This window comes from Thunnus maccoyii, chromosome 21 (genome assembly GCF_910596095.1).
Source record: "Thunnus maccoyii chromosome 21, fThuMac1.1, whole genome shotgun sequence".
In the NCBI taxonomy this organism is placed as follows: domain Eukaryota; kingdom Metazoa; phylum Chordata; class Actinopteri; order Scombriformes; family Scombridae; genus Thunnus; species Thunnus maccoyii.
This window is the reverse complement of record NC_056553.1, coordinates 23,558,518-23,585,805: the sequence shown is the minus strand read 5'-3', so window position 1 is coordinate 23,585,805 and position 27,288 is coordinate 23,558,518. Positions and strand designations below refer to the sequence as shown.

At 39.4% G+C, this 27,288-nt stretch overlaps 1 protein-coding gene and 2 long non-coding RNA genes across 3 annotated transcripts in view; all 3 read left to right on the top strand.

The window, feature by feature from the left end:
* Nucleotides 1-8,705, top strand: part of LOC121888284 — a 28,432-nt gene extending 19,727 nt beyond the window's left edge. The window contains exons 6-7 of the long non-coding RNA XR_006093182.1: nt 7,474-7,500; nt 7,821-8,705. This is a non-coding gene — a long non-coding RNA (uncharacterized LOC121888284). The remainder of the gene's footprint in view (nt 1-7,473; nt 7,501-7,820) is intronic.
* An 832-nt stretch (nt 8,706-9,537) lies between these two features.
* LOC121888285 lies at nt 9,538-12,473 on the top strand. The gene is made up of 2 exons (XR_006093184.1): nt 9,538-10,487; nt 10,666-12,473. It is a non-coding gene; the product is annotated as an uncharacterized LOC121888285 (long non-coding RNA).
* A 7,428-nt stretch (nt 12,474-19,901) lies between these two features.
* LOC121888391 lies at nt 19,902-22,558 on the top strand. Its single transcript, XM_042399862.1, has 3 exons — nt 19,902-20,219; nt 20,324-20,436; nt 20,561-22,558. The coding sequence occupies exon 3, from the start codon at nt 20,816-20,818 to the stop codon at nt 21,689-21,691; it is 876 nt and encodes a 291-aa protein (XP_042255796.1). The 5' UTR covers nt 19,902-20,219; nt 20,324-20,436; nt 20,561-20,815; the 3' UTR covers nt 21,692-22,558.
* Nucleotides 22,559-27,288: the final 4,730 nt, after the last annotated feature.

The following is a 27,288-nucleotide window of genomic DNA, read 5'->3' as shown; positions in this document are numbered from 1 at the left end:
CTTTTCTCTTGCACAGACACAATGTCAAAATAATTTATCTCATAATCTAATAGGCAGAGTACAATCAAATTGAAATTGCATTCATGCTTGAATCTCCCATTGTTTATTTGTATTTTTTGTCTTATTTGAATGACTAACAAGCAAATAACAAACAAATGCTACAATCATAGCTGACTGACTGGCAGCCAGAGGCAGCCTTCAAAAAACAACAATCAAACAAACCTTGTTCAGTCTCAAAATATCAACCAACGTCACATTTCAGATCGACTTAAAAGTGAATGCTGTTTTTATCTGTGTAATGACAATGGCCACTCTACACTCCAGCGGATACTGGTCAGTTTCGTTCCACCTCATGTTTTGTACATTGATATGTTTACATTGGTTACTATGACTATTAATTAATACAACCTGAAATAACAGCTGGGGAAAGTACTGTCATTCTATATATTTATGTGCTGTACACTAGTAGAACTTACTCAGGTCCTGACCTCAGGGTAGCTGCAGCAGTGATGTCACTGAAACATTTTTTTGTTGTCTGGAAGAGTGAAGGGGCATTGTTGACTATTTGAAGCCTCACATTTAAGTCCCCCTCCACTCAAAATGTGTGTTGTTTATTGTTAATTCACTTGGATCTTTGAGCTTCACTGTGCAGAATGATGTATGTGCAGAGTGTGTAGGAGAAGAGTTAAATCTGAGTTTAAGGCATGTACATATGAGCATGATTTGTGACATCACAACTAGTTTGGAAGCCAGTCGTGGTCCAGTATGCAACTTGCACAACTGTGATGTGGAAACTTGAAGCCTCCAGTGCACATACACTGAGAATGGACTTTTCGTGAAGCAGGAAACATCTTGTGTCCAGCTGTTAAACTTTTGGAATGAAAAATATTTGTATTTTCATATATTCTGTATTTTTCAATGAGGCAGAAGAAGTAGATGTAATTGTAATAATTTCTAAAGTAATTTAAAGGGGACATATCACGTATATTTCCAGGTCTGTACTTATATTTCGGGGCTCTACTGGAATATCTTTGCATGATTTACAGTTAAAAACTCTTTATTTATCTTATAGTGACCCATTACACAGTCCCTCAGTTTAGCCTCTGTCTGAAACAGGATGAGCCCGATGAGCCCACTCTGTTCTGATTGGCCAGCTCTTGGAAACTGCCCCTCAGCAGACTTTTACCAGCCATTTCAACTAACCATGAAACAAACTATAGTAGTAGGATTTAAGTTATTTTTCTTGTTCTTTACTCTAATTTCATCTTCTCAAATACATCTGTACATGTTTGATCCGAAATCTGATCTGAAATATGAGAGTGGACAACGCAAACAACACATGGAAAAACCTTAGCAACAACCTTAGCAACCGAGACTACGGAACAGATGGCCGTTAATGGGCATGTAGGACAAGCTAAGCTCGTCTGCAAGATAGAAAACAACATTGCAAAAGAAGCATTGAGAAGAGTCTGGAGTCCTGGCTTTTGACTTGCAGGGAAAATGTCTACCTAAATTCACCTCAAATTTTGAAACTTTGACCATGCTTAAAGGCATTCTATGCAGGATTTTCCTAAAAAAAACAAAACAATATATAGACTCATACAAAAGTAATCCCTCTCAATCATCACTTATGACCCACTAGAAGTGTTCTCTCCAGAGATCCTGCCCTCTGCCTGTATTTTCTTATTTTGCTGGACGCTTCTAGGCGTCAACCTTTCGGCACTGGGTGTGTAATCCCAGCCAATAACAGAGCGCAGGTTGTGAGGTCAGGACCAGGTTACATTCTGTAGTGAGCATGTTCCATGGGTGTATTGGGCCCATAGAGCGTGCGCAGTATGTTTTCAGGAAGTGGCTTTTTTGGCTTCATGCACCACTGAGGAACTTTCATAGGAATGAATGGGGCCCCACCTCTGACGCTGTATTCAGTTCTCTTTATACATCCATGCTGTGCACACACAAAATTTGGCAATGCAGTACCTTGATGGAGGGTTGTGTGGAGGTGTGCAGGGGTGTGGGCGTGTTTATTTGTGCTTTAGAATGTAACCGCCATGAAACAATCAGAAAATAATGTTTAATTTATCTAATTCATGGCTTTGGTCTCACCAGCGCTGCTAGCTCTCTTCATTCACTCTCTAGCTCACTTGACCACCCCTCTCTCTCTCTCTCTCTCTCTCTCTCTCTCTCTATCTCTCTAACTCTCTGGTCATTCTGGTGGAGCCAGAGATGACAGGCATAGGCACCTGAGCAATGGAGCAAGTGGAGCAGCTGCATGTGCTTTTGCATCCCTGTTTTTTGATCATACATCTTTGCTATTTTAAAATATTTGAGCTAGTTTAGATCAAAAATAGTCATATTTGGCCATTTCATATGTAGTATATGAATTAAAAATTTACATTTGTAGCATCCCATCCTTACCTAGTCTGTTACAGCAGGAAGATCTACATAAGCGTTCTGATTATCTATGTGGTTGGTTTTCAATCATTGTGCCGCAGTCAAGACCGATGTCAGACAGTCACTCTGACTCTGTTGGTGCAGACTAAAAATAAAATGTCAAAGTTTGTTGAATTTTTTTTAAACTGCCCAGCAAGTTAACAGACTTGGATCATTCTCTCTCTCTCTCTCTCTCTCTCTCTCTCTTACTCACTCTCACACATTCTCTCTCTCTCTTTCTCCCGCCCATTCTTTCCATGAGTGGCCTAAGTTCATTTGTTCAAACCAGTTCAGTGTATTCATAAGTGTGTTGCTCTCCTTAATGTAGAATGAAGTAACAGAGCAGACTCTGGGAGCACAGAAAGAGACTAATATTTTAAAATACAGTGCTATATAAACTGAGCTTTATAGTGAAAGAGCAGCTTTATTGGTCATGATTGAAGGCTCTATATTGCAGGAAATGGCACTTTCATGAGTTAATTAAATGAAAAATTTCCTGCCATATTTCCCTTGCCTGTCACTAATCTTGCACCCCCCACTTTTAACTATAACCAGGCACCCATGAGGAGGGGTCAACTTTGAATGCTGTGTTTACAAACACCAACTGATAAATCCTGCATAGTATACCTTTATCATAGATATCTGACATCATAAGAGCATATGAATTAACAGAAAACCAGAAAAAGCATATGTTCACTTTAACTTTTTGGTGGAAAAAACATATCAGACAGTACTTATTATTCAAAGCAAACCATTCAAACCATTATTTTTCTATGTCTTAAAACATGTCTGGAGGAGATCTTGGAGGGATTTGCAGTTGTAAGTTTGCAGTTGTAAGCATTTGCAGTTCTAAGTTTCAGCTTTTTTTCTCTTATTACTTTTTTCAATTGCCTGAATCTAGTATCGTTTGGATAAATTGTTCCCCATAAGCCACAACTGACATCAGTGTATTTACTACCTCAGAGGGCAAAACACAAACCATTTGTGGACTATGGCCCTCATAATCTGCCTTTTTCATGATGATTTGTTTTATCTGAATAATTAACTATATTTTCTGAAAGTGTAAAGAAAAACAGTGTCAAGAGGCTATTATTTAGTTTGTCCATCTACACATTTAGATCTCTAGTGCATCCGCTGTGTTGCTCTTCTTCTCTTCCAAAAACAACAGAGTAGACAGCCCAGAGTTCACTTTAATTAGATTTAACATGTGTTCTGGCAGAGAACAATACATCTCATAGCATTTGCATGACAATGCCCTCTAATTGTGCTTTTGCTTAATTTGTTTTTAATAGCTAAAGCAGCAGCGCCTGATTATATTCAAAATGGATCACTGTCACTAAGCATGCTCCTTTCTCTCTCTTTTTCTCCCTGTCTCTTTCTTTCTTGCTCTCTCTCTCTCTGAAAACTCAACCCCAAATGGCCCACATGGGGAGTTATTCACAAGTATCATTAACCCTCCTGACTCTTCATTGTGTTATTTTCCCTAGGGGAAATGGAATTCGTACTCATTTTGATGAAGAACTGCAGCAGTTCCTTTGTTTGGGCCCCAGATGGAGAAAAGCTGATACATGATTGTGTGAATGTGGTTGTGCCCTGAAATCAGAAGTAAATAGGACTGGATAATGGTCACTTCTCTTGAGCTCTTGAAAGCCTTATTCTCTCCTGTGCCACTAAACCTAAATAAGGAGCAGCAATTTAGACTGGAGTGGGGAGCTTGACACAAACTTGATGCTTGTAACTGAAGGACTGGTCGTAACCCACAAAAGCCTGGTAGTACCAAGCCATGAAAATGGTCGGGTAAAGAATGCATTGACCATACTCCGCTTCCTCCACTTCCTACATGCATGACAGGATCAGACTACATGATATTTTTTGTCTTTTGAGATGATCACTGTGTTAGATTAGGTGATCACAGAGTATGGCTCTATATCATCTAAAATCAGTATCATGATTAATTGTCACATTTACACATAAACAATTTTCTTATATTAAACACACCTGTGTACATGTTCTCTGCCCTAACAGTGGAGCTGAATTATTTGCACTGACATATAAACAGAAAATCATTGATTATCATTGAATAATATTTATTGAAAAATAGTGAAAAAAATTGAAAATTCCGATTAAAATATGTCTCTGTTTTATGTATCTTGCAATGAGTGTAGAGTGACGTAATTACAGATCCAGGGCTAAGTTGTAGCTAACTTCAGGGTTAACTCCATCAGCATATTCAGCTGCTGCAAAACAATACAGGGAACTTGGCTTGGTTGTTGAAGAGCTGTAACATTTATTTTCTGACAAACTGTACCTCATACTGAATATAGACTGTTACATTCACTGCAGTGCTGCTAACCTGACTCCTCCACACTGAACGCTCCCAAAGGAGCTGCACTACTCTGCTATTTTTCCACTGTATTTCCATTTAGCTTCATTTTGTCCTGTATCATGTTGACTGAAGTGTGTCTATTTGACGGACAAAAACATCTTTTTTTTTCTGATAAAGCTAACTCAGCCAGGTCCATGTCTCGCAAAGAAGAAGTAGGCAATGTCCAAAGTTCCTGCTTTGTAACAATGTATGTACTGATTATCATTGTTCAGGAGTGCAGAAACAATTAGTCCATTTACTGATTAGTCAATCAACAAAAAAATGTAATGTTATTTTAATAACCACTTCATCATATTGGTCATTTATCAAATAAAAATGAAATGACATCATAAAGATCTCTCTGACCAAATTCAACAATTGGACTATAATTACTCAACTGCTCCCACTCCTGAACTTTTCAAGGAGAGGTCAACTCTGCAGACAGAGTTTGACTTGATGACCACCCACCATACAAAACAGCTACTACTTCAGTTTTGCTCTAGCCTGTATAAACATTCAAATAAGGCGGACAAGATTCTCGCCCAACAGATTAGACAGTTCACGGCCTCTACTCTGATCACAAGTGTCCATAAACACAATGGTCAGATTTCTAATGTTGAGCAGGAGATTAATGATGAGTTTAAAATATTTTATTCCTCTCTCTATACTACTGAGGTGGTCCATGACCCTTCTAAATTCAATTCGTTTTTTCAGAGTAATTTTACCTCAAGTAAAAATTTACCTCAAGTTAAGTGAATCATTCATGGAGCAATTGGAGGCACCTCTGCCTATAGAGGAAACCAGAGCAGCTCTTTACAATATGCAAAATTTTTGAGGAATCCTTTCTATGAAGCTTCTATTTCTGTTCTACTGAAAAAGAATAATGATCCCCTTAGTTGTGGGTCATTTCTTCCTATATCACTCCTTAATGTGGATTGTAAATTACTGGCTAAGGTCTTGGCTCATCACCTAGAGTCCACCCTACCTTCTATTATTTCATCAGACCAAACAGGTTTTTTTTAAAAACATCTCTCTTTTTAAAATATTTTCCAGCTTTTAAATATCATGCATTCCTCAGATCCCAATCAACCACTATCTGAGCATTTGATAGAGTTGAATGGAGCTACCTCTTTCAGAGTCTAGTGAGATTTGGATTTGGTCCAAAATTCATTTCATGGGTAAAAATGCAATACAAGTCCCCAACATCTTCAGTGTGCACCAATAATATTGATTCCCAGTATTTTCCACAACAAATCGTTTGCGATAGCTATCAAGCCTCTTGCAATCTCACTGCATTCCTCACCTGTGTTTTGTGGCATATGAAGGGGGGGGGGGGGGGGGGGGGGACGGGGACGTAAAATATTATATGCTGATGATTTATTGTTATATATAACTGATCTCCAGAATACTTCAACCCACATTATGACTGCACTTGATCACTTTAGCAAACTTTCTGAGTGTAAGATTATTGTTTCAAAGAGTGAACCTTGTCCTGTAAACTCTGCTGCACAGTCTCCTACTACTTGACTCCTTTAATTCCCATTCTGTTAAGGTGACCAAAATCAACAAATGGTCTATGATTCCTCTCTTTAGCAGGCAGAATTAATCTAATTAAATTCAATACTTTGCCCAAATTCGTATACCTGTTCCAAACTATACCAATCTTTATTAACAAATCTTTTTCTTCACATCTCAATAAGATTATCTCTGATTTTATTTGGAATAAGAATCCATCTCGTATCCGTAAGAAATTTTTACAAAGACCTAGACCAGTGGGTAATATGACTTTACCACTTTTGCAATTATATTATTAGGCAAGTAACCTGAGAGCTTTGGCATACTGGCTTCAAACCTAGGCCAACAATGGGGCTCCTGCTTTGGTCCTGATGGAGGCTGATGCCTGCCTGCAAACATCCCTCCCAGCTTTGTTGTATTCTGCAATGCCTATTGCACCGCACCACACTTCCGCCGCCCCTTAGTCCATCAGTCTCTAAGAATATGGGCTCAGGTGCAGAATCACTTTGGCTGGCAGGCTGGCTCGCTCTGTGCCCCAGTTGTGGCAAATCATCACTCCTTCTTCGTTTGGCATGAGAAGAGTGTTGTCTCATTTAAGGATCTGTACATAGCAGATGTTTTTGCCTCATTTGATCAGCTCAGAGCTAAATTTGATATACCAAGAGCATCTTTTTTTTTTTTTTTAAGATATTTACAGATTTGGGATTGGACCTGTAACCACATGGGATCATTACCTGCAGCCCCTAGTATTCTATTCTATTCCCAACAGCTCCATTGCTGAAAGGCACAATATCTTTTATGTATATGAAACTTTCATCTATGCAGAGACAGCATTTCTTGATGCATTGTGAGAGGCATGGCAGACAGATCTGAATGTGCAATTTACAGTTGTTGAGTGGTCAGATATATTCTCAAGAATACACTCCTCATCAATATGTGCCAGGCATGACCTGAGTCAATTCAAGGTGGCACACAGACTTCATCTTAAGTCTGAATCTCAGATATGTGTCCATCGATTGAAGCAGAGAGAGGAAACATCTGGAAATTAAGCTAGCTGTGGCATGAGACTCCTATGGAAGCAGCTCTGGTCCGTGCGCACAGCCACTGTGTTGATTTCTCTCTGGGGACTGGAAGTAACAGAGCTCTTCTGTTGGGTTTTACAGCCTTAATACAAAACATCATACTCACAGGTAAGAACTGCACACATTTTACAAACAGTTGTCACAATATGAAATGATAAATTGTAGTGGAGCTTACATTTTGAATAAACTAGTTAGTTTATCATTACAGTGTGGCAATGCAATCTATCTTGCTAGTAAGATAGGCTAATATAAATTGCTACATTTCATCTCATTGTCCAGTATATTCACTAAATGGCTAGTATATGTTTAATTCAGCATGGCAGTGTAATCAACCATTCAACTACTCATTCATCAGTTAGAGTTTACACAAGAAAAGTTTGCCGTCAATGACTTCAGATGAGGAATTCATTGCCCTCACTACCTACCAGGGTTTGTGGTGCTGCTAGGACACGAGCCATGTCTGAGGGACAAGCCATGGAGCTGGCCCAGATCCCCAAGTGCCTGAGCCACTTGCAGTATTTGCAAGGTGAAAGGCTTCATTCTGAACAGGTAAATCTAACAGTTAATAAAGTTAAACACTCTGCTTCCAGTGTATAAGGTCACCTAGCTAAAACTAATGCAGTCTAATACAACAGTCCTGTGAACAAATCCTCCATTTATGAAGGTGATAATGTTAAGTTTTTGTTTAAACCTTTTCAGTGTTGTTTCAAATCTATGATCATTTTGGAGGCTCCAGATTGTACTACTGTTGAAATGTATTGTACTATACTGACAGGAATTTCTAATCTTGTGTCCACCTCATTATGTCGTTGAGGTTAGGCTAAATAACAGAAAACACCGCTCTTCATAATGAAATATAGTTCAGCAGTACCACAAACTACAGCCTCCAAAATGACCATACAGTTATGCAGTTTCATAATGGAAACAGCATTGTGAACATTTGTCTTTGTATTCATTCTTACATACTTGTAATTTTGACTCAATCGTCTTCACTTTGTTTTGCACTACATTGTAATAACAGATTGCACCTCACAGTTATCTAATATTTCATGATAATTGTTTTGGCTAAAAACAACACATATTGTACCTTGTTTTTTCTGAAATCATTGAAAAAGGCACCGCATTGTGATACAACATTATTACAGCACTCAAATAACTCAGAGCTGAATCATGAGCTCTCACAGGGTCAGCCAGAGTCATGAAGCTTTAAAAACTGTTTCACATTGAATTGCTTTGTATCACATTGTACTGCTTAAAACTTGCAACTATGTGTCATAACATTACCACAGTTAAATACCTATAAATACAAAAGCATGACAGACAATGTGCTACAAAACTTTATATTTTATTACACTTATTATAGAGATAATTACATCTAAATGTGTCAGCTCTCTTCTTGAGCTCTCTTCTCTTCTTAATAAATAAAATGTCAAACTTTAAAATAACATATACTGTTAAAGTGGTTTGCCAGGTTGATTGAAAGGCTGCTGTTCTAGACGATCGCTGGAGATAACTGTAGTACCTGCAACAACAAAACAGTTTAGGAATTATCAGTCTGATTACACAAACATGCATGACAGGTTTACCTATATTTTCAAATTATTATTTTTTACAGAAATATTGTTAAAAATACTTTGCAGTTTAGGCAAACAAGAAACAGAATCTTAGTTTCATGTTTTCTGCATGAAGGAAATCTTTCTATTCAGATGTGTCTGGTAAAAGTGAATCTGGTTATTAAAGTGCAGCTCCTTTGGTTTGGTGTAGGAGCCCTACTGGTTTATTTAGGTGTGTGGCATGGCTGTCATTATAGACAATGTACAGCATACGGACGTAGCAGTAAGAGAGGCCGGACTGTCCCCATACAAAGTGTTTTGCACACACTTTAAACCTTGCATCACAAGCGAGTTTTAGCGTATGCCGCATCAGCCATCTACCTTAGGCATGTAGCAGTGTTTTTTCACTGCAGTTCAACTACCACAGCTGTGCTGGCCTCCAAACAGAATGAACCTGCTAGTACATAATGTTAGGAGTAAAGGGGGCGGGGTTTATAGTTCCTCTTTCTTCCTTTCCCTTTCCTAAACTGGACTGGTTTTCATTGAGAAGATAACAAGGGGGTGTGGTTAAGCTGCGAGTGGATAAAAGGACGCCACGGTGAGGTGCGCGCGCAGCCACTGGAGTAATGTGAGGCAGCTCAGCTGGGAAAGCGCGAACATTGAAAGTGATACGAGTTGAGTTAAAGCCCAGAGAGACGTCCTTTTTAGAAGCGTTCGAGACCGTACAGCTTCACACCTTTCCTGCACCCGGACCCTTGAGTAAAACCAGTTTTGTTCTTCGGGGACCCATCCCCCAACCACCAAAAACTGAACTGAACCGCCAGAAGGAGCTCGCGGCTCACGAGAGCAACGCCAGAGCTGGCGAGGCCGAGTCGGAGGGACTGGAAATGCTAGTCGGCGTGGCAACCCGATAAGGTAACCCACCTCCAGACTGTCTATCTCTAACACTGGAAACCAGTCCGTCTTTCTCTGTTTTCTTCCACGTTTTCCCCTTTTCTACACCCTCCAGGTTAGGACTAGTTTTGGTTCATTAATACTGAATCCCCTAGACTTGACTAGTCCGTAACAATAAACTGATCATGGATGTGGTCACACGATGGAAAGGTTTGCTCGATATGATTGAGCGCTACCTGGAGCAACAGCAAGCAGTGCTACTGAGTGATGAAGTCAGGCATAACTTATGTGACAAAGATACTCTGGACCCAGCTGACATCACAGACTCTGAGGACATAGTAAGGCTTCTCATTCCGCTGAAAAAAAGCAACCACAGGGCTGCATGATGAGTCTCGACCTACAGTCTGTCATTGTGCCCCTCAAGCACATGATCGAATAGAGCATGGCACAGTGTGATGAAGACTACACCACCATCGCCCAAATGAAGAGAGCCATACTGAAGGACTTGACAGACTGATATCAAGGGAAGTAAAACTAGTTTCTACTAGAAAGCGTTGGACCCCATTTTCTGGAGCTTGCACCAGCTAGACGACAGAGGGAGGAAGTTTTCAACAGTCGAAGTCGAAAGCAACACAGATGCATTACCAGGTATTTATTTAAATATTTAAATATTCTTTGTGTGTGTGTGTTCAGGTAACTTGTGTGTATGAGAGGGAGAGAGAGTGTGCCTGTGTGCAGGGCTTGCCTCTGATGCTCTGTTGCTTTTATGAAAAGAAACAAGATGAGGCATTTAGGAAGTTTTATCTACCTCTGCTTGCTTCTACAGCCCCAAACATGCAGCAGGACAGACTGAGACTGGTGATGGCCTGCCACACACAGCACATGGAGCTGAGGAGGAACAATCTCCTCCTTCCAAAAAGACAGCACTTAAAGATCTCCTTGAGGATTCTTTCCCTGAAGGACTGGGACAGTGCACCGCCCCAACATTGGGATTGAGGCTGAAATTGACTTGTACCGCAAAGAGACCTCGATTTTACTCTCTGTCCTCTCAAGTGGTGGAGAGACAATGCACGGTTTTACCCACTGCTGTCAGCCATGGCCAAAACATATCACTCTGTCCCAGCACCCTCAGTACTGAGCAAGCAAGTTTTTCCTAGAGCAGGGGACACTGTAAACATCTATCTGATGATGATGAGTGAGTGAGTTTGAGTTAACTTGTTTTTTGTTTGTCTGTTTGAGTTACTTGAAAAGCTAAAGTGAAGGTTGATTTATTGTATTGCAAGATCTGATTATTTTATTTCTTGTTTGTTATTTGATTTGTGAGATGCAGTTGCACTAAGAAAATGCCTACTTTCTGAGTAGAGTGGGTAAAAAAAAAACACTAGATGTTCCTGTTCCAGTTTGTGACTGACTGTCAGACTTGACTCCATGTTTTTGGCACTTTAAAATAAATGCCTGCCTAGTCTTCTAGGTAGGGAGGTAGATAGTAGCATAGGGGGTACTGAAAAACACTGATGTTCCACTGTGAGTGTGACTTGTGACTTGAGTGTTTTGTTTACAGGACCCAGCTGCTGCAATAATATTTCATTTTATTATTTTATTTTATAAAAGAACTGCTACTGACTGCTGCATTGTTTTTGTTTTGCAATTGTACATGGTGCAATCATTGCCAAAGACAATTCAGACAATTTTTTGCACATGCTTAGGTCATGGCTGACTACTTTTATTTTATTTTATTAAAGAAGGAAAGCAGAAGCACTTTAACTTAAAAGGAAAAATAGTCAAGGACGTTTTTTCAAGTCATCATATTTCTTTTTTTCTCAAATATCATGATAAATATCGTATCATGGACGTTTATCGTGGTATTATTGTACCGTGGGTTTTTGGTATTGTTACATCCCTAGTAATTGGATTTAACTTACAGCAAAATGCCATCCCTGTTTTTCACAGCTGGTCTGTGGACATGATAGATATAATCCAGGTCTCATGCACAGGTGGGCTGAAGGAGAACCTCTTGGAAGTGTACATCAAGATGTGGTTGTGAAATGACTCCAGTTCTGCAGTTGATTTTCATGTAGCACAAATGGCAAATTATAAAACACTTTTAACATATTTTCTCTAATAGATAAAGGATAAAACACATATTTGATATGTCCAAAGTGATCCATGTGATTGTGAACACACACTTTATTAGTGAAAATGCAGAACTATTCACTTATCTGAAAGGCAAAACTTTTCCACATCCCTCAGCCACAGATCAGGGTTCTGTGTGCAGTCTTGCTCGGTCCAGATGTTGTTGTGGTTCTCGGGCAGCTGTCTGTGACAGGTGGCAGGTGACACGGTGCAAAACACAGTGACTGAAATCACAGACAATTTGGACAAAATAAGAAAGTTCAAAAACTAATATGACCGTCAATGTCAATAAATAATAAAAATCAATAAAGGCCAATATCTGCAATAGTAAGACTTGAATCAAACCAATTTTATTCCCAGTTGTTGCAGTAACAGGCTGGCATGATACTTTTCACAGCTGATGTGATGAGCACCATTTTTAAACACAGACTGTGATGCTATCATTTGCTATTACAAACACTGCATACCTTTCAATTAAACATCTGTTCTGTTTTACTTTCACTCTGTGTGTTCTCTGTGACTGGCAGCGTGTCCAGGTATATGTGTATTTTTATGGAGGTTTTTGAGCTGCAGGCGGCCGTGTAGCTCAGGTCGGGTTTGTCTCTTTCTGCTGTGCACCGGTGTTTACTGGAGGTGGGGTTTTCTCTTGTAAAACCTACACTCTCTGTTTTAAATCACATGTCTGATAAGGAATAAAACTGAACAGTTCACAAGGAGGATGCACTGCATGCTTCTGATGGCCCATATGACAGGTGCTCTTTAGTGGGGCAAGTAAAAGTACAAAAAACAAAATCCAGGAAATCTTGCTAGATATTTGTCCTTAAGTGGTGCAGACGACCATGGAAAAATACTTGATTGACTATGCTCAAACAATAAATTCACTGAATTATTTTGCTGAAGATGGAGTGCCTTAGTTTTTTTTTCCATGGTTATCTGCACCACTTAAGGACAAATATCTAGCAAGACTTCCTGGATGTTTTTTTAATGAATAAAACTCAGTCCTGACTGTGGCTAGATCATTGTGTAAACTGAGGAGAGTAACACAAGCCACACAAACTGGTGACCAACAACCAGAGCCCCAGGATACTAAAACCCATTCAGTTGGTGAAAATGAAAAAATATAACTCACTGATCATTAATCAATTCTGCTCTAATACTTGACAGTGACAGCAGAACGGGGGGCTTGTGACTGCGTTTAGGAGGTGTTAGAAGTCTAGTTTTCTCTCAGACCACTTGAACAATATGCTGAAAGGTTATTATGGAATTTTTTCCCAATGACGGCAAAAGTAAACTGCCCACCCCAGCGTTGATGATTCTTGTAACAGATGTAAAATCTCTCCTGCAGCACTAGCTCATACATTCTGATTTTGCCCAAAGCTCTCAGGTTACTGGTCCTCCATTTTTGATGCCCTATTCAAGATACTTGAAAGTCCAATAGATCTAAACCCTCTTACAGCCATTTTTGGTATCCAATGTGAGGACAATCATCCTCCCAGGGCCCAGTCAAATTGCAAAACTTATGTCACTCTTTTAGCCAGAAGACACAGCTCTGAAGGCCAAAAGACCCACACATTAAATGCATATTGTGAGGGAAATTATACATACGTGTATGATCAAGTTTGAATATCTTTTATTGCACGTCTGTTTATACAGTTACTTTTCACTATTTACTTCTGTTTAATTTCACTGTGTTTTGATTATTCTGAAATCTTAGCATGTAGTCTTTAACCAAGAGAGCTTTGGGAGGGTGAACAAAGTATAACTGATTCAGAGAGGCCAAGGCTAAAGGTGCAGATAAGATGTCTGGTCTGCTGTTCCCAGCGGATGCAAACTGTATGAAAGGCCTCTCAGCAGTTGCAGGAAACTCCTTGGAAAGAGAAACCTAAGTTACAAGACAATGGTTTAGCTGTTGATTTTTAATTGCTTCTGAGAAATGAGACATGCTTTATAGCTTTCGTTTAGGTGGCCATATAATCTGTGTGTTTCTCTGCCTCTTTGCTCTCTGCCTGACACTGGCATTGAGCCAGTGTGCACACGTGACGCTCTGAGCAGAAGTAAAGTGTGGCAATATTGTAAGAGAGTTTGTCTCATTCCTATTTGTCAGAGTGGAATTGCAAAATTGCCACAACACATATCAAAGCACATGATTTTGCATGCAGTTTCCAAACATCTCAAACTTTCAGCCTTCCTAAACTTTTATCTTGTGATTGACATCAAACTTGAAAGTCGTCACTTTTCCCAAAACAAAGCTTTTGAGGGCTGTGGGTAGAACTAGGCAATAATTATCAGTTACTATCTGTTACAATTGTTATGGAATTTTCCATCTTTAGGGGTTACAAATTGAGTGACAAATTGGGTCAAAACTGAGCCTTGAGGTCACACTGTAATTCTTAATCTCTCCTCAAGACTTCAGCTGTCTGTGATGTTTTGGTGAAAGCAGAAACCTCTCTGATAAAGAGTTTATCAGCATTGCCATAGTAAGCCAAGGCCAGAGAGGACCCTTCTAGACAACACAGATAGGTGGAATGTGTGGCCAAAATGTGTTGACGATGACCTGAGGCTCAATGCAACGTGACTTAAGATGTCATGGGTAAAGTGCAGTCCTTTGTTTACAAACTAGTGAACCAGTTAGACTAATTTTTCATATTGTAGGCCGATCTGCTTGGGTTAAAGACTAAAGACTCAGACTTTCAGAAGACAGAACGGAAAGAGACAGCATCCCAGTTACAACAACTTGGATGTTCGCTGTTTATGATTCTCCTTGATCAAGTATGGTCAATAAACATCTTCAGCCCTCAGACATCAAAGCCTCCTGTAAGCTTCTCTCCACTGAAGTGTTGACCATCGCTCAGAAATATCCACAACAACAATAAGTGTGTGTTTTCAACATCATGAATTTTAATTGTAACAAAGAATGCAACAAAGTTGCTCACCTCTCTCCCAGACATAGAGAGGTGCACCAGTTTACAAATAACCATTTACAAGGTTTCAAACCTGGAAAACAAACTAATACACAAGGAGAACAGTGACAAATTTGAAACTCTGAGAATGTGTTGGAGAAACACTAAAAAGAGTGCTGCAGTCGTGAAGAAGGAAAACTTGAATAAAAAATAATGTTTGCAGAGATAGGAAAAATGTTTTTCAGCCTATCAAAACATTATTCAAGCCTTCAAAATTTACTTTCAATCTTGCAAAACCTTTTTTATTAGATTTCAAGCTTTCAAACACTCAGTTTCAACCTTTTGAAGCTTCTTATTTTCTCAGTTTTGAAATATGGCATGATATTCATCCCATATGCACTCAGTCATTTAGCACTTACCCTGCATGGCACTGTGGTATTCCAGCCCAAGCCAGCGCAGCACAGATTTTCACCCCTCTCAACAATAACACTGATTGTCTCACAGAGAGCAACACAGAGGTAGAAAATAAACATGACAGAGTGAGCATGCTTGCATTCGCTGGGTGATTTTGGATTTGCTGGAGTGAAGATAATCAGCGTTCATTTCTCCCATCTCCACACAGAGAGTTAGAGGATGGAAAATTGGGAGGCAACAGGTAGACACTCTAATTATTTGCCTCACTGTGAAAGACATTAACCATGGCTAAGAAAACAATGCAGCTGCAGAATCGAAGCAGAATATGAAGCAGTGGTTTAGTCACACACCCATCTGTAGTAACAGAAAGCCTCGCTCAGCGTCACGTCGCACTGCTCGCCATTTTTACAAAACTGATTAGAGAGGAATGAATCAGAAAGCGAGACAGAGAGACTGTTGCACTGATCATTATCTCTTCTTGTTGGTCTTTGAAGCTTCATTCAACATTGAAGCTTTTAAAACCAAAACTTATTTTTACGTGGATATTTAGTACTTTTACATGGGAAACACAATATTATATATTAAAAATTGACTAACTGTCAATGTGCAAAGTGAAAGGAGTCACTTGTAGTGACAGAACAGCAGAGATTTATCACCCGACTTTTCAGTTCCCCCAGCGTTTTAGCCTCTTTCGGCTTGTTTTGGTTATATGTCCCACAGCTTTACTGGCTCATTCTCACCACTCTCATCAACCTTGTTTGCAGGGGCAGCAGCAGGCAGCTGAAAAAGGCTCTCAAACAGTGACTGTATTCTACCTTCCCAGCACCAAACAGCAGGCAAACAAAGTCAGTGACTAGCTAATGAACATATTGGAGCATTTAGTTGCTTAAAAGCCAGATATACAGTATTCCTCAGGTGTTAATGTAGACCAAACCAGAGCTAAAAACATTTTGGATATTGGACTTGGACAGGTCGACAGACATATGACTCCAAATAAATGCTAATATCGCTCTGAGTCTCCTTGTTGGGTAAATAAGCAATCATTTGCTTACGTGCAACAAAAGTGGCGATGCTTCAAGATTTTTCTGCTGCCCCCAAATGACTATTGTATGTATCTCATTAAAGTTTATGCCTTGGTGGCAGATTTGGAGAAATACAACCTTTGTACATGCAGCAATGCAACTTCAAAACTGCAAAATTGACTTTACTGTACTCTGCCTCAAATCTATTGATGATTTCTGAACACTCGCAGTACAACAGGTTGTGTATATTCTCATAAAACCTTTGCTTTAAAAGTTATAAATAATGAAAACAAGGATGAATACTGAACACTAACAAGATACTGTGACTGACTGTAAACATGCTGAACACACTTACTGAACACATATTGTAATTTCTGTTGTATTTTGAAACACCATTCATTATGCCCACATTGTATGATGCTACAATTCCAAGGGCCTGTAAAGATGCCACTTTTTTCTTCACATCAACATATAAAATACATGTTGACCTTTAAAAATAAATGTAAAGGTTCACCAAGATTGAAGGAAATTGAGAATGTTTCACATATGTTTTGGAAGGAGCATTATATCAGTCCAAATCCAATATCAGATATCTCAATAGATACTTCAAGAGCTTGTTTAAGTTCCTCGTACGTTGAGTGGTGGCCAGGGATGCATAGTCTCTGGTAACAAGTCGAGGATTTCAGGAATTCCCCAACCGCAACCTCCACCTTCAGCTTACCAGAGAGAACCTCCCATCCAGTCCAAAACTTGAGTAGGTTCATGAGAGACACTGCTGGAGCTAGAAAAAAAGCTTTTTACAATAACGCAAATGCATATTTAACCATTCAAACCTTAAAATGAATGTGTTTTCTTTCAAGGAAATTTTATTTTCACTGCTGTGAAAGAGTAACTAAATCAAAAACCGAAATCTCTGAAACCAGATATGTAATGGCATGGAATGGAAAAAGAAGATAAAGATGATCATCAGTATTTGGACATGTACTAGGGCTGGGTTGCTATGCAACACAAGGTTCAGCCCAAGGACAAACATCTCTTGAAGGAAGCATAATGTGGTTTCATCATGACTTTAAGCTGTGGGCTAATGTAAAGAAATAGACTGGCCAGCCACATGATATAATGGTGAACACTAATTTGCACTTACATTACCAGTGACTCCCTTATGTTGTGTCATCATTCATTGACGTCTACATAATGGGAAGTATATGGATATGACATACCGTTTCAATGAAATACCAAAGGTACATTCCAATTTTGGCTCATCTCAAGGGGAAATTCCTCGTCATCATCCCCAACTGACTCAGTTGTTGGCCAGATGATCAACCTGTGATCAATCATGATGTAGTTGTCACAGAAATTTGACATTCATTATTTTCAATTAAAATATAGTTCCACCACATCAGAACAGTGCATCTCAGGAGGACAGCAATATACAGTATGACAAAAGTCAGTACACCCTTGATCAATATCACTAAAATGTAAAGTAATTACAAATCCTGTCAGTTTAGTAAAACTTTGTTTTTAGTCAAAGCACAAAAACATTGAAGATAATTAAACCGTAACTAGTGCAGTGCCCACTCAAAATGTGCCTCTTGGGAACAGGCAGATTGCTTGGCCTCCAGTATTGCTGCTTCAACGCATAGAAAAATGAATACTGTTGATCTCTCTATGACATTCCTATGGGCTGTGGCGGCCATTTTAGTTACATAGGTGGCACTAGAGAGCACATTTTGGCACTTTAGGGGTTAATTTTTACATTTTATCAAATTTTTCACCTGATATGCGTGCCAAATTTGGTGAGTTTTTGAGCATATTTAGGGAGTCAAATTTAGGTGTGATGTCCCGTAATAATAAAGGAACAAACAAACACACAAAAAACAATAGGGTCCTTGCCCTTAGGCAAGGACTACTGTTTTACATATGTAGTCCTTGCTGTTTTACTACTGTTTTACTACTGTTTTACAGTAGTCCTTTGCCTTTTTTATATATTTTGCTAGTGAATATTGACAGCAGCAGGATGGTGTACGTGAGATTGACTCAAAATAAACTATAATTTAGTGGCTTATTGATGTGATTTTAATTTCTTTAATTTCCTCATGGTATTTTTTGACAAAAAGAAAAATAAAGAATATCACCAGCCTTCTCTTTAAAACCTATATATTTACAATCATTTACATTTCTGAATGGTATATAGTATTATATTTATAATCGTTTTGTGCGTTAGCGGAAACTTGGCCAAGTATGGTTTGATTCTGTAAATTATCTGCCGGGAAATGTCAATTCCCAGCAATATCTGCTGTTAATGTCAATCTAATATTGACATTTACAGCAACTTTATAAAAATCAGCATTTCATGGGTTCAAAATGGCTCAACTTGTCATCCGCTGTTAAAAAACAGCCCTGAAAAGGCCAATGCTGATGTAGAGTCAACCATTTGTAAGGGCTCTACATCATGAAATTTACATAAATGGTAGAATGATAACCCTAGCCTCCCCCAACCCTGTGCTCATTTTCAAATATATGATGATTGAGACAGTTTTAGCGTCAGGAGCTAACGGCAGCTAACAGCAGTACTGGCCTGCTGGAGGGGGTCTCTCCGTCTGTGACTGTCTGCAGGAGGAGGGCTGCTGGCAGCCACAAAAACACCAGAAATCCTCCTCACATCTCATCCTGCAGCTCTTCAACTCTCCAGCGGTTATCAGCTGGTAAAATCTAGTTGAAAAATGTGCAACAGGAGCTCCGGTGAAAGTCTTCCTGAACCTGTCTGCTGCGGAGCAGAACTGCTGAGGTGCAGTAAGTCAGGTTCAGTAACAGCTCAGGTCACTCTGCAGTTTTACATTTAGAAAAAATATTTTACCAGCTGAGAACTGCAGCAACAAACAGCCGGAAAGTTAAACAGCTAAGGGACAAAATGCGAAATGACTTTTGGCTCATTTAAATGTCGTTGCACTATTTGTCTTCCTCTCGTTACTATTATATGTCACTGAGCAACTTCTGGTGTCCTGCCAATGGATGTATTATCAGAGCTGGATACCGGACAAAAAATGGTGCCCATTCAGTCCAATAAGAATTGCTCAGCTGGCTCATAGACCAAAAAAAGTTTCTAGCTTCCAGGTTTGCTTCCGCGTTGTGCGGCCCACCGAATATGCGCAGTATGTTTCTCCCATTGGTCCAACCCGCAAGTTCCCACTCTGCCCGTAAACTTTACATTGTGACAACATCACAGATTTTTAAATCACTTTTCTGGACATGAGGAAAGTTTTACAAATATAAAACCTCCATGGATCAAAAATCCATAATAGAAAGAGTCATAATTGATGTTGTTTGCCTGTCAACAGTTTTACAGACGTCTCTTTCACAATGGTGGTCTATAGGGAAAATGCTTTTTGGGCCGCATGGGGATTTTTTGCTGTGATACTGTGAGTGACCACTAGGAAAAATTGTCTGCAAGGATGAGTGGTGGGGCCCTATAACCCACCCCAACACCCCCTCCCCAACCCAACTCCACGCCCCCCCTCAGCGCCTTGACCACTTTTTAGCATTTTTCAAAATTATTCAGTGGGCGGAGGTAAGCTCATTTGCTCATCAGTTCCGTCCATTGATGTGTCAAGAATGTTGATGATTTCACACACATCTACATTCTGAGTGTTCTTAACTTGAAGAACTATTGCACATTCTCACTCATTTGGTACCTGATCGCTCAGCTGTCCAAACCCTGTGAACCGACGTATACGTTCATTGCGTTCGACAAACCTGTTTACCGAATGTTTACTTTACTGATTGATTGTTTTTTTCTCTCTGTGGAAAACTGACATCTCTTAAAAATGGACACCAACGCTGTCTTTAAACGAGTCCAACAAATGAGACCATCCTCTTTCTCTGAGGAAGAGCGATGCTGCTACCAAGCAGAAGTAAGTCACTGTCAAATGTAAAGGTGCACTGTTCAATTTAATGTTGTATTTGAGTATAATATGTTGTTTCTGTGAGTTGATTGTTTGCTGAATCTGTCTTGCAGAAAATGATGCTCAGGCAATTTGTGCTCCCGAAGCAGCAGGATCAAGTACCCGATCATTTGACTGTCAGACAGATGAAGACCTGGCTGCTGACAGGAAGGAACTTTGTGGAGGAGTAAGTCAAACTGACCGTTTATTTGACTCATACACTGATAGAAAACTAACTTATTATATTACAACTTTTTTACAAACACATAACAGCTATAGAAAATAATACAGTATTTTTTTTATTTTTGCAGGTTTCAGGAAATGATGATGATGAATGATGATGGCAGACTCGAGACAAAACATCTCCTCATGGCTGAACTGGTGAGTAAAATATAGTGAATCTTCAGACTGCAGTGTGATATGTAAACCTGTATGTAACACAAGTCTACTAGTGAGCGAGGAGATTCTGTCTCAGTCAAATCGAGCAGGAGGTCCAGGATGAGCTGGACGAGGAGAAGCGGCTTTCACATCTGCTGAACAGGAAGGTCACACTGGAGGGCCCTCAGATGTTTGTTACAGTCTTCCGACCAAAAGCAGAGAAGGCTGTGCGAACATATCTACCGTCACTGTTCAGCAAGCTGCTGAAATATTTTGGTGGATCTCGCATTCCTCCTGTCTCTTCAGGGGATGCGAAAACAGGACAGCACTTAGAGCTCCAGCAGAGCACTGCACCAGTCATCCAGGAAGTGATAAACACCACTCTTAAGTTCCTCCTGGAGGAACCAGAGTCTGCAGACCAAATTGAAGCAGCCAGCATTGTGGTTGGGAGACTGCTGAGTGACTCAGCAGCTCCCTGTCTGCCTCAGTATGGACCTCTCTCTGCAGCTCCTCTGCTCGGGGTCTGCACTATAGCAGCAAGATTCATGGTCAGATCCATCTTTAAGGAGTTTGACCATCACTCCAGGACCTTCCACATAATGGACTATGATGACAGCTTGTTCTCTGCAAGAGAGGACGTCATCTTTGCAATCCAGGATATGGACAATAGAATGCAGACTGCCGCATGCAGACCTCAGCCTCAGCTCCGCACGTTGGAAGGACCACAAGAGGGACTTCTGGAGGAGAAGGAGGTTTCTCCAGTGGTCTTGCTGGATGAGACTACCACTGTGAAGACATCCATGTTGAGATTGGAGGCCAGCGTGATCATTCACATGGAGCCAGAGCTGGACCAAAAAGATGGACTTCTGGAGGAGAGGGAGGCTTCTCCAGAGGTCACGTTGGATCAAGTAACAGCCACTGTGAGGACATCCTTATCCTCAAGACTGGAGACCAACGTGATTGTATACATGGAGCCAGAGCTGGAAGTCCTGCAGGAGGAGTTGGAGGCTGAGGACTTTGGAGTTCCTTATAAGGAAAGCCATATTATAAAACCTGAAAAATAATTGCTGTTGGCAAGACTGTACCTGCATAAGGCTGAACCATTTTTTTCAATCAAGGTTTGGCTGAAATAAAAATCAAGTCAATTTGAAGCAGGAAAAACATTTAGGTCCAAGGTGGGAGCTGGAATCACATTTTGGCAAGCAGAAAAGTGCATTTTATGGGTTGTATTTGTCTTTCAAAGATATTTCAACTGGTGAAAAGGATTGGATGAGCTATAATCTTTAAAATATAACCCCCATGAATGAAGCCAAGGAAATCTGAGGAAGAAAAAAACCTTTCAGTCACAAGGTGGGAACTGGAATCACTTTTTGGCAAGTGGAGAACTACATTTTATGGTTTTCATGTGCCTTTTAAGATATTTCAACTGGTAAAAAGGACTGGTTGCACTATAATCTTTAAAATATAACCCCCATGAGTGAAATCAACTAATTTTGAGGCAGAAATAACCTTTCAGTCACAAGTTAGGAGCTGGAATCACATTTTGGCAAGTGGAAAACCGCCTTTTATGGGTTGTAGGCCTATTGCCGCATTAAATATATTTAAACTGGTAAAAAAAAAAAACTGGTTATAATCTAGGGCACAGAGCAGGTAAAATAATGCAGAGTCATAAGGATAATTTAAAAAAGATCATTTCTTTTTTGCTCATATAACCCATCCATAAATCATGTTAATTACAGTCTAGTTAACAAGGATATTAGACATACCAAACACAAATAAACATCGGAAACAATACTATAGTATTGCCTATAATTTATGTCATGCCTGATTACGCTATAAACTGCACTTATTTGGCCACAATCATTATCATTCGGTTACAAGAAATATTAAAGTTTCACAAACACATACCTTCACTATTACCACCAACATAAAGTCAGTATTTGCATGTTATGACTGTTTGATCCAAATAAAAGTAGCTGTATAAGTATATAAACTGGGTGATACAGTTATAAATGATACCGTTAATGTTTAATTTGAGAAAAAAAATATGTTAAGAGCTGTTGCCCATATAGTTCACTATATGACAACACTATATAGTGAATAGCTAAAGAGTGAGCCATTTCAAACACATCCTTAATTAGCTAGTGACTACAGATTATCACAAGCATACTAAAAAGTCACAGGATTATTAGCAAATTAGCTAACGTTAATGCATATGACATGGTAATGTTAACAAAGCTGTTCACCTCTATCCCAGTCATGGATGTGGTATTTGAACTTGAAGCTAACTTTATTAACCAGTTAACTAGTTAGCTAGCTAATTTATCTTATCTAACATTACTGCACACTTCATTCGACGTCCATGCTTGCCACAGGCACTGCTCAGGGACAGCTAGACAGCACAGAGAACCGTGCATCCTGTTTGTGTATCTTGTGCACGTCAGTCAGACGCAGACGGAGCAGTCTGTCAATCCCACCTAACGTGGTAAATACAACGTGATTGGACTGTACTTCAGCACGGAGTAAACAAAAGGTTGAGAGCAAAATGCCCCTGCCTTCGGGATTCTGTCTTTTTTTTTTCAGACCGTCTGCTTCAGAGTTTCAGAATATCAGACCGGAGCTGTGAGATAACGCTACCAAAAATCACTTGCAAGTTCGCAACTGTGTGGGCAGATCTCTGAAAAGTGGGTGATGTAAACTCAACTTTGAAAGAGCAGTCTGCAATGCAAGTGCAAATGGACATCTGCAAAAGTTTAAAAATAAAGATTTGCCCTTTGAAACTCAAGTTTCAAAGTTTCAAATCTTTTTTCCCCAACATATGCGCACCAGTTTTCAGATCACCATTTTCAAGGTTTCAAACCTGGAAAACACACTAATACACCGGGAGAACAGTGACAAATTTGAAACTCTGATAATGTGTTGGAGAAACACTAAAAAGAGTGCTGCAGTTGTGAAGAAGAAAACGTCAATACAAAATAATGTTTTCAGAGATTTGATTTTTTTTTCAGCCTAACAAAACATTATGCTAGCCTTCAAAACTTATATTCAATCTTGCAAAACCTTTTTTTATTAGATTTCAATCTGAGTTTCAACTTTTCAAAGCTTCCTGTTTCGAAATATTGCATGACATTGATCCCATAACTACAAGGAAAGAACAGAATCTGTAGACACTACACACAAACCAAAGATCAATAACTCAGTTCAACCTGCATGGACAGGACAAGCAGAGAAAACATGGGGGATAGGACACCTGTTGTTGGGGCTTCCCTGGCTCATGGTTAAACCACAGCCGAGTAGAGGAGAGACAGAGAGACACAAGGGGACCTCAGGATTGCTTCTCTGCTTTTTGCAGATGATGTGGTTCTGTTGGCTTCAACACACCATGACCTCCAGCAGGCATTGGGATGGTTTGCAGCCAATTGTGAAACAGTCAGGTTGAATGTCAGCACTTCCAAATCTGAGGCCATGGTGCTCTACTGGAAAAAGGTGGACTGCTGCCTCTGGGTTGATAGTGAGTTGCTGCCCCAGGTGAAGGAGTTCAAGTTTCTTGGGGTCTTGTTCATGAGTGGTGGTAAGAGGAGCATGAGGTTGACAGGTGGATTGGTGCAGCATCACCAGTAGCCTAATGCACTGCTGGTGTCAGTACTTAAGATACTTTAGATGTCATCAATGAACCGGATCCGGAAATATACATCATTACATTGAGATCTGGCTTTTTTTTTTCCCCCACCAGATCTACAAAACTGCTCCGCCAATTAAGCATCCCCATCTTTATAATGTTATGCATGGATTGCAGCTACTTTTCCCCATATAAATTTGGCAATTTTTTTCCACATAAGACTATAGTGTGGGACGTTTTCTCTTGCATTTTGAAAGCTGAGCATTAACCAGTGAAGGATCTGTTTTGTTGTTAGACTCTGAATGTTGACTCAGTAGGCAGACAGAGAGAAATGTTGTTGATCACATATTTGTCATAAAATTGACCTGAAATTACTTTCTGTTCTTTTAGGTGGACTGAGATGTATTTCTCATTGAATGTTTTGATTGTTTGGCATAATTATATATTGATTTCATGAACACCTAAGTAAAAATAGGGTGCAGTCATAGGCTATGATTTGTTGACACTAGGAAGCTGATAGAGAGAAATGTTGTGGATCACATTCTTTTTGAAAAATGACCTTGAGTTACTTTATCTTCTTTTAGAATCCATTGCATCTCTCACTGAATATTTTGATTGTTGGGCATCATTATATTTATTCATTTCTTATTATGTTCACCTAGGTAAAGATAAATAGGATGTTACTAAAGGCTATTATTTGCTGACTTTGAGATTTTACTTTTTGTAACTGCATGTACAATTTGTAGTGGCTTTTGCAGTTATGATAATAAAGTTTCTTCCAAAGAAAAAAAAAGGTGTTTGTGTGTGTGTGTGTGTGTGAGGAAGATAGGGTAAATTGTGAAGTTATGTTTCATACTGTAGAAACTGATCGGTGTCATCACATAAATGTTATCTTGAGGGGAGGTTGGTTATTCTGCAGAGAGTGCATGTTTATAGTGATAATTACTTTTGCTGCTACACATGCCACATATTGGTATCAAATTAAAGAGGAAGTTGTGTTCTTTAAAATGAAAACAATTTTGATTTGATTGAGACAGAGGGCTTTGACTGGATGGCTACAGACAGCTAACTGCAAAGTAATCTTTCACAGATACAAAGCCGATGGTAGTGTTATATTGTATTCAACAAATCTGGAAACAGATTTGTATGCAATGTTCATTACAACAAAACTTATTTTCCTCCCTCCAGAGAAAATCCAGTAATTGTGCTGTGTATATCACAAAAAAAAATCTCTCTGATGTAGGGATTGGGACATTCCACCTCCGAACTACAAGGCAACACCATGAAATACTGATATCAACTGTTACCAGTGTGGACAATGTGTAAAACGGGGTGATAAGTTGCTCTTTACATTAGAATCCAGTGTTATTTACAATAGAGTCATTTTGATTTCTGAATAGAGCATTCAAAATAGTAGAGAACAGTATTTCCCTATTAAAACACCTAAAACTGATTTGTTTGATTTATAAAGAATAGTTTATTCATTTGTTAATTTTCAAATTCCCAGATCCCTGAAGCATACAATTAAATAAGAGTAAGCCTTTGTATAAAAATGAGCATAATTAAGAGAACCCAGTATAGACCTGTTTTGTATTCAATTACTCTCAGTAAGTATGTTTAAGACAATAATGTGGCCATTTTTTAAAGTATCTGCCAAAGGATACATTGAAGTTGCAGAAAAACATATTTCTACTCGGGCACCTACATTTTAGATCATTTTTGAAATATGAAAAGTGTAGTATACATCAACTTTGTTATTACCCTGGACTTGAGTGTAACAATGAAGAAGCTGGGTGTAATCTGGGAAAGTGGAAGGAGCGGGATGAACACATTGTCAGTAGCAGGTGGTGTTTGAGCAGGCTGTAAGGATGGCCAATCAAATCTTCTCATCTCCTTTAAAAGCAGTGCACCTCCCCAACGTGGTGTATTCATGTCATGGCGAAGAGCACAACACAGTGTTTCCTAATGGGATGGGTGCAGTTTGGGATAAATTTTGAGAGAAAACTCTTATTGTCAATACTATATACAGCACCAAAGATTAATATACAACTGCCCAAACATTCTTCCCTAATGTCCCTTTACACATTGACTTTAGAGTTTAGAGTTTCCTTAAACGAATGGTTTTGAAATCTTTAGAGATCCCCTCCACACATATTTTAAGGCATAAAAAATGTCTGCTTTGAACAATTTGTGTCTGAGATGGTGATGGTTTTCACACACACACACACAAAAAGATAACATCATTTAAAATTCTCAAAATGGCATCTATTCCTTCTCTCGTAAAAAAAACAAAGAAAAAAACAAACAAACTGTACTTACATAATTCTACATGTAAGCTCAAACATCTAAGAAGAGAGGACCAAGGAGAAAAACACATGTTTGAGTGGTGGGGGACTTTAATGGAGCGCAGTGCATCCTAAAGATGTCTTTTTTCACTGTATAACTTTAGCATCTGTGTGGAATAGCTTTGCAATTTGGAGTGACAAAGAAATACATGCCCATGTACTTATCTTTCTAAAGCTAGCCTCCATGTTCCAAGATATTTTCAAAATGTCCATGCTGTACGAAGCATGAGTAATTGTAATGCTCTTTGGAAACATACAGCACATTCCTAAAATTAAAGACTGCAGATGGAGCATGCAGCTACCGCACAATAGCTACAAAGATTTAATCAGCTAAAAGGGAAGGGCCTCTATGCCTCCTACAGCCAGTTTTGGGTGACAGCATTGGTAGGAATTGCCAATGAATCTAGACTCTAACAAAAAAAGATTTTGATCTGTTTAAAATGAGATGGGTTGGATAAAAAAATGTGGGCGTGTATATGTGCATGTGTTCTCACACCAACTAAAGCTGAAAAAATTTGCACTTTGCACTCACAATGACAGCTGGTCTGAGAATCCAGCCACTGGGGATGCACAAGTCAGTGCATTCATTGTGCTGTTCCCAAGCCTGGATAAATGGGGAGGGTTGTGTCAGGAGGGGCATCTGGCGTAATACGAGAGGAGGAAGGATAGGAGTGTGGAGGTGAGAGTTGGAACTTTG

Coding starts and splice junctions, on each gene's coding strand:
- LOC121888391 (XM_042399862.1), top strand. CDS start 20,816: ATGTTTGTTACAGTCTTCCGACCAAAAGCAGAGAAGGCTGTGCGAACA.